The sequence below is a fragment of the Carcharodon carcharias genome, chromosome 16 (genome assembly GCF_017639515.1).
Source record: "Carcharodon carcharias isolate sCarCar2 chromosome 16, sCarCar2.pri, whole genome shotgun sequence".
In the NCBI taxonomy this organism is placed as follows: domain Eukaryota; kingdom Metazoa; phylum Chordata; class Chondrichthyes; order Lamniformes; family Lamnidae; genus Carcharodon; species Carcharodon carcharias.
The window spans coordinates 58,136,539-58,143,913 of NC_054482.1; the positions used below are offsets into that span (position 1 = coordinate 58,136,539).

At 40.2% G+C, this 7,375-nt stretch overlaps 1 protein-coding gene across 4 annotated transcripts; it reads left to right on the top strand.

The window, feature by feature from the left end:
• The first annotated feature begins 3,660 nt into the window (after positions 1 to 3,660).
• Positions 3,661 to 5,757, top strand: LOC121289119 (growth arrest and DNA damage-inducible protein GADD45 alpha-like). 4 transcript variants are annotated; one of them, XM_041208175.1, is made up of 4 exons: positions 3,661 to 3,836; positions 4,104 to 4,241; positions 4,349 to 4,562; positions 5,009 to 5,757. In XM_041208175.1, the coding sequence occupies exons 1-4, from the start codon at positions 3,796 to 3,798 to the stop codon at positions 5,117 to 5,119; spliced, it is 504 nt and encodes a 167-aa protein (XP_041064109.1). In that variant the 5' UTR covers positions 3,661 to 3,795; the 3' UTR covers positions 5,120 to 5,757. The 4 variants fall into 4 exon arrangements, with proteins under 4 accessions (XP_041064109.1, XP_041064110.1, XP_041064111.1 ...); XM_041208176.1 differs by having other exon boundaries at positions 4,125 to 4,241; XM_041208177.1 differs by having other exon boundaries at positions 4,140 to 4,241.
• Positions 5,758 to 7,375: the final 1,618 nt, after the last annotated feature.

The window sequence follows — 7,375 nt, forward strand, 5'->3', positions numbered from 1 at the left end:
CAGGGATACTGAATAAGATAAAAATAAATAAAAGGGAGAAACTAAGAAAGCTGGAAATACTTAAAGTAGATAAGTCACCCGACCTGGATGGAAAGTATCCGAGGTTAGCAAGGGTAAGAAACTGCAGAGGCTCTGGCCACAATCTTTCAATGCTCCTTAGATAAATGTGCTGTGTCAAAGGACTAGAGGACTGCAACTGTTACAGCCTTGTTCAAAAACAGGGGAAACGGATAAACTTGACAATTAGAGACCAGTCCATATAACGTCATTGGCAAGAAAACTTTTAGAAACAATTAGCCAGGAGAAACTTAACAGCCACTTGGACAAGCAAGGATTAATAAAGAAGAATCAGCATGGATTTGTTAAGGGTAGATTTATGTTTGATTAACTTGATTGAGTTTTTTGATGCAGGAACAGAGAGGGTCAAAGAGGACAGTGCAGTTGATGTTGTGTATGTGGACCTTCAAAAGGAATTTGATCAAGGACCTCACATTAGGCTTGTTAGAACAATTGAAACCAATGGGTTAAAAGGGGCAGTACCAGCATAGATACAAAATAGGCTAGGGGGTAGAAACAGAAAATAGTGGTAAATTTTTTGAACTGGAGGGATGTATGCAATGGAGTTTCCAAGGGTTTGGTATTAGGGCCACTGCTTTGTTGATATACATTAATGACTTGGGTTAGGCAGTACAATTTTGAAGTTTGCAGATGGTACAAAACTTGGAAATCTAGTAAACATTGAAGAAGTTAGTAACAGACGTCAAGAGGACAAAAATAGGCTGGTGGAATGGGCAGACACATGGAGATAGAATCAAATGCAGAAAAGGGAGAGGTGGTACATTATGGTAGGAAGAATGAGAAGAGACATGCTAAATAGTACAACTTTAAAGGGTGTGCAAACAGAAACCTGGAAACTGTTTCCAGTGGCTGATAATCAAAGGGCACAAACTTAAGAGCAAAAGAGGTGACATGAGAAAAACTTTTTTGCACAACAAATGGTTAGGATGTGGAATGCATTGATGTTAGGGTGGTGGATACAGATTCAATAGTAGCCTTCAAAAGGGAATTGGATAAATGCTTGAAGGAAAAAAAAATGCAGGAACATGCAGTAAGATCAAGACAGTATGACTAACTAGATTGCTCTAAAGAGCCAGTGCAGACTTCATGGATCAAATGGTCTTCGTCTGTGCTGTATTATTCTATCTCTGTCACAGTCCATATCTTTAGTCATACAGGGAGTTCTAACATTGAATACCATTCCTTTTCCCCTCATAGGAATATATTTGCTCTATAGGCAAACTATCTTCTCTTCGAAGGCCATCCATTCTCTAATTACTGTTTAGCTTACCAACTTTTGATTCCATTTGATCTTTGACAGATCCCTTTTCACGGAAATTAGCCCTCCTCCAGTTAAGTATTTTTATGCTTGGTTCTATCTTTCCCTTTTACATAACAAATCTAAACCTGATGGTATTATGATCCTTGTTCCCAAAGTGCTGTCCCACTGAACCATGCTCCACTTGCTTCATTTCATTTCCCAGAATAGATCCAGCATTGCTTCCTTCCTTGTTGGGCTGGAAACATACAGATTCAGAATGCTCTCTTGTACACATTTCAGGAATTCTTCCCCCTCTTTGCCCTTTCACTGTTACTATTCCAGTCTTTATTAGGATAAATGGATTCTCCGATCATCACTACTCTGTTGTTATTCCTGCATATTTCTGTATTTTGCCTGCAAATTTGCTCCTCTATCTCCTCCTCACTATTTGGTGGTCTATGGTATACAAACAATAGTGTAATAGCTCCTCCATTGTTCCTTAATTCTAGCCAAATAGATTTTGTCTTTGGCCCCTCATCTAAATCATCCCTCTCCAATTTGAGATCTGCAGAAGAATCATATGGACTTGAAATGTTATCTCTGTCTCTCTCTCCACAGATGCTGTCAGACCTGAGTTTTTCCAGCATTTTTTGTTTTCCTCTCCAATACTAGTATATTTCATCAAAACTGTCTCCCCTCCTTGCCTTCTCTATCTTCCCTGAATACTTTGTAGCCAGAAATATTAAGTTTCCAATCCACCCATTCTTTAAACCTGGCCTCTGTTATTGCCATTATATTATGTGGTGACTTGTGCTTGCAGCTCACCAGCCCTACTTATCTCCCCCATGCATTTATGGATATGCACTCCAAACAGATATTAAACTTCTTTCCCTTTTCTCTATCTGATCCCTCCTATTCCTGAACTATTCTTTAGAGCTATTTGCCTCTCCCAGACCTCTCTACACTTTGCCTCTTTTTAACATTTCATCCTGCACAATCCCCTGCCAACTGAGTTTAAATGCCCCCACAGCACTAGATAACCTTCCCACAAGGATATTGGTTCCAGTTCTGTTGAGATGCCACTCATTTACTTTGAACAGGTCCATCTTGTGCCAGAACTGATCCCAATACCCCTGGAATCTGAAGTCCATCTTCCTGTCCGGCCACATGTTAATCTGCTTTACCCTACTACTTATTCTTACTGAGTAGCACTGGGAGTAATCCAGAGATTACTCCCTTGGAGGCCCCACTTTTTAAATTCCTCCCTAACTCTGAAGAACTGACTGCAGAACAGGACATCAACCCTTTTTGTTCTTATATCATTGTTCCTACATAGATCATGGCTTCGGGATGCCTCCTTCCTCCCTCAAATTGTTCTTCAGCCTCTCAGTGATGCCCTTTATCCTGGCACCAGGGAGATACCATATGCAGTCATATTGCTGTCTCTGTGCCCTGGCCATTATTTATCCCTCAATTTACATCTATGAAACTGAGTATTTTATCATTTACCTCACTGCAATTTGTGAGGCCTTGCCGAATGCAGATTGGCTGCAGTATTAGGCTGTTGTATGGATAGGTGCTTTGGGACATCCTGAGATCGTTAAAAGACATTACACAAATGCACATTCTTTCATAACCTCAGGATTTCCCAAAGTGCTTTACAGTCAATGTACTACTTCTGAAGTGTAAGAAATTCCAGGATATTGACTCAGCAATGATGAAGAAATAACTATTATGACGACGTGATTTGGGAGTGAATGTGGAGCTGATCTCATTCCCTTAACATTGTTGCCCTTGCCCTTTGGTGATAGTTGTTGCAGGGTAGGTTTGTTTATTGTATCTACAAATTATGCGCGTTTTTTAAATTCATACTTCGTTTTAAGCAAATTACAAAGACAAAAGCAAAATACTGCGCATGCTGGAAATCTGAAACAAAAACTGCTGGAAAAACTCAGTAGGTCTGACAGCATCTGTGTAGAGGAAGACAGAGTTAACGTTTCGAGTAGGACTCTTACAAAGGCAGTTGTTTCTGTTTCTATTTCTGCATATAATTTCACAAAGCAAACCTGCAAACCATAAACACCAGCAATCACAACAGGGATGCGCGCTGATTGACAAACACTATTATCCAATGAAATGTGAGTGAGGCGGTGAGTTCCCGCCCTCATCAGGCTGACCTCTTGGCCCCAGCAGAGAGAGCCATGGGTTTATTAGCATGAGGCAAAGGAACCAATGGCGAAGCGAGTGTGCAAGTACGCGAGGAAATGAGCCGGGGGTTGGTGGGCTGGGCTTGTAAAATCCTGCCCTGGTTGTGGCTCCACCCTCTGCTCGCGAGGGTTGAAGTGAATGCGGGAGCTGACAGAAGCGATTGGATTTACAGGGGGAGACATAGGCAGCAGTCACAGTGATTTGGTGCATTATTTGCAAGCAAAGAAACCTATAGCAACCTGAGTAACTCACCCAAACCTACAAACAGAATGACTTTTGAAGAACTCACAGGCGATCAGAAAACAGACAGGTAAAAATAATGCTACACAACTCATCGATTGCATTTTAAATTAAACCTTTTTTTTAAGAAAAAGTGCAACAATGTCTGATTAATTTGGATAGTCTTTTTTTGAGATGCTGATTCTTATTTTGCATTGACTGTCGGTTAAAAAGTTTAAATTTCTCTTCATATTTGAATCTTTTTAAGATGAAGTTCGCAAATTTGCTTTTGCTTGAGGCGATTGTAACACGGTATAGTTAGTTTCTGGAGCTCGATTCTGTTCTTGTTTTTGATGAGGGATTTCCTTATTTTGATGAGGGATTCTGCTGATAGGATGGATGTGGTGAGAAAAGCTCTGGAAGAAGTTTTGAGCTCCGCGTTAGCGCAAGGCTGTATCACAGTTGGAGTGTATGAGGCAGCAAAACTTCTAAACGCGTAAGTGTTCATCAAGAACTAAGCTTCCTACACGTTTCTTTTCTCGCAACTGCAATAAAATATTAAAAATTTGAAAACCGCTGGATTTTGTTTCTGATTTTCAACAGGGACCCTGACAACGTTGTTTTATGTTTGCTTGCCACGGAGGAAGAGGACGATCTGGACGTGGCTTTGCAAATTCATTTTACTCTGATCCAAGCCTTTTGCTGCGAAAACGACATTAACATCATGAGGGTGAACAATATGCACCGTCTGGCTGAGATCTTGGGCGGGATGGACGGTACAGGCGAACCTAAAGATCTCCATTGCATATTGGTCACAGTAAGTATTACTCTAAGAACAATAATAACAAATCCACAACCGAGGCATAGAACTGTCATCATCTTTAAACAAAAACTGACAGAAATTTTGCTTTTGTGAAGGTTTAAATTATGCAATTTATGGACAAGATGAAACTGTTCAGACTGATTGAAATAAGTCTAGGCTATTGCTAATTAACTAGTGCAACCCCCCTGGAAGCAGACTAAACAATTTATTGCAAAGACGCCCAACTGTTTTTTGATTTTTGTGGTCAGATGTAGACGATACTCGGAGATGAACTGATGTTTCTTGTTTGAAGTTTTGCACCAATAGATGGCGTAAAGTAGCTCCTCTGTTTGAATGACGTGTATGTGACTAGCCAATGTGGATCATATGTGGAGTTAATTAATGATGCAAATTGTTAATGCTGTTTGTTCCAAAAGGATGACTATTTTTATTTACTTCAGAGTCAAGTTGCACCATGGAAAGATGCAGCGTTCAGCAAAGTCAACTGTTTTTGCAAAGAAAGTCGTTATCTGGATCAGTGGGTCCCAATCATCAACTTGCCCGAACGATGATCCCGTTTAATCATAAAATTGGATGTAAGAGCATCGAAGGGATTGCTCAGAAGACTTTCTCGTTAGCTGCCCGAAAACTTGGCACTGCAAAATTAAGGTTGATTTTTGTTGCTGAGGGCGGGCTTGACTGGAGTTTCGACTCTAATTATTTTCTCTGAACGCAGGACCATGACTCAGCTTCAGTTTGTGCTTGGAAATTGTGACGATGAGTAAGCAGACGGGAACTCAAATAAAGGGTGAGCTGGTTTCATAGTAGACAGCAATAGAACTGCCGGAAGAATTGCGGGGAATTGCAACTTTCCAGTTCGGGAACTAGAACTAAAAAAAAACTTGTTTCGACAAAACTGGGCGGATGGATAACAGAAGTGTTTCACTTCATTTAGTTGTGAAAATGCAGTATTGTTCACTAATTACAAAATGTCACGGACCTGAGGGGAAAGTTAAAAAAACGTAATGTGTTAAGGATTCTTATTGTACTTTAACTGTAAATATAATTTTTCTTTGCTGTTTTGTCTTAGTATGAAATTACATAAGTTATTTTGCGATTTATATAAACGGACTTTATATTATTTATGTTTAACTGAAAGGATCGACTATAATTTTTTAACCAGCTAGTAAAGATTATTACACTTTCATTCACCAACATCTACACAGCTGAAGCATTTTTTTTTGCACATTACTGGGTTGTTTTAATTGGAAGCAGTTGCAACACAGTACAGTAGGATTGCCCATGTTCTAATTTCAGCCTGTTTTCATTGTGGTATATTTTTAAATCGCATTTGGGCCAGGGACTTTCCCCTATGTCAGGGAACAGTTTACATAGATGAGCAATATAAGAACCACACCACTGCTTTGTACAGGTAAGAACGCAGGCTGCCTGTGACCAGGACAAAATGCAGCAGTGCCCATTTATGTTTGCATTTAGTGACTACTCTCTTCTGCAAGATGATATCCTGATGCATATATACCACTTCATTAATGTTACATCAATACCTCCAAAGGCCATGTGTCCTGTGAATACAGTGGTGAATATAAACTGGCTGATTTCCTAGTTTGGTCAGCTAGTTAAGATAGTAAATAATTATATGGAAGATTGTATGTTCAACCTCAATGCGTTAACAGACAGCATGAATGGATGAAGAGATGCTACAATTGGCGATGAAGATTCCCAGGATTAGAGGTGGAAAATACAGCCCATGTCCCCACCTTGTTCGGTAACCACTACTAGAACTGCTTGTGTGCATGTAATCTGAGGATAAGAGTATGCTTAGCTGTTCAAGCAGCATCTTTAGAGACAGGAAAGTACAGTTCATATTTCAGATCAAGTATCTCTTGTCAGAACCCTGACAAAAGGTCATCAACCTGAATTAATGTTAACCCTACCTCTGGCTTTCCATAGATGCTGCCTGATTGAAATAAAGACAGCAAGTGCTGGAAAAAGTTCAGTTTTCCAGTATCTGCAGTATTTACCTTTTATGTTCAGCTACAATCCTTTATTCTCATTGCTGCCATCACTGCCTGGGTCAAATAGGTTCTGACGTTTTCTGCCAATAATCACATGTAATCATAACAGAAGTTTTGGAAGATGCCCAAGGAATCATTCTTCGGCAAGAGTTAATGGAACAAAATTCAATAGCTCGGAAAAATGGCCATGAGGGTCACGATGCAGAATTAATCCACCATCCTTTCTTCTGATGCAGGCAGCATCAAACTTCATGCTGCCTGCTAATTTAAATGATAGCATTCGGCAGCTCAGTATAAATGAGCTGTTGAGTGGCTGTATACCACAGCAGGGGAGCCAAATTCATGCAAGTCTTGCTCTACTTAAAACCATCCTGCACCTCCTTAAGCGGAGAAGAGTGAACATAGGGCAGAAAGCATGCTTCCGAGTTTTCTGATGCAGTACTAAAGGCTTTGGTGCTTGAAATGTATAGGAGGGGGTTCCTTTACATTAAGTGGGCCAGGAAGTCCTCCAGCCAAACTTTGTGTAGGAAGTGGGACCAGACAGCCATCATTGTCAATGCAAGAAATGTAGCCCTGAGGACCCAGATGCAATGTAGGAAAAAGCTTAATGACCTTACATTCACTGACCTTGACCATTCATGTATGTTCACATGCCTTATCTTTGCAACTGAACTACTAGCCTCAGAAACTGCTCAATTAATCACACTCACCTATCACCCATTTCTTTATCAACCATGACTCATACCTTGCATTTATAGCTTTACCTCACCATTACACACATAGCACTCCTGC

Excerpts from the sequence above, each read along its gene's own strand:
- LOC121289119 (XM_041208175.1), top strand. The coding sequence starts at position 3,796 with ATGACTTTTGAAGAACTCACAGGCGATCAGAAAACAGACAG. Across the intron at positions 4,242-4,348 it reads GCAGCAAAACTTCTAAACGC|GGACCCTGACAACGTTGTTT; the intron begins GTAAGTGTTCAT and ends GATTTTCAACAG. Across the intron at positions 4,563-5,008 it reads TCCATTGCATATTGGTCACA|AGTCAAGTTGCACCATGGAA; the intron begins GTAAGTATTACT and ends TATTTACTTCAG.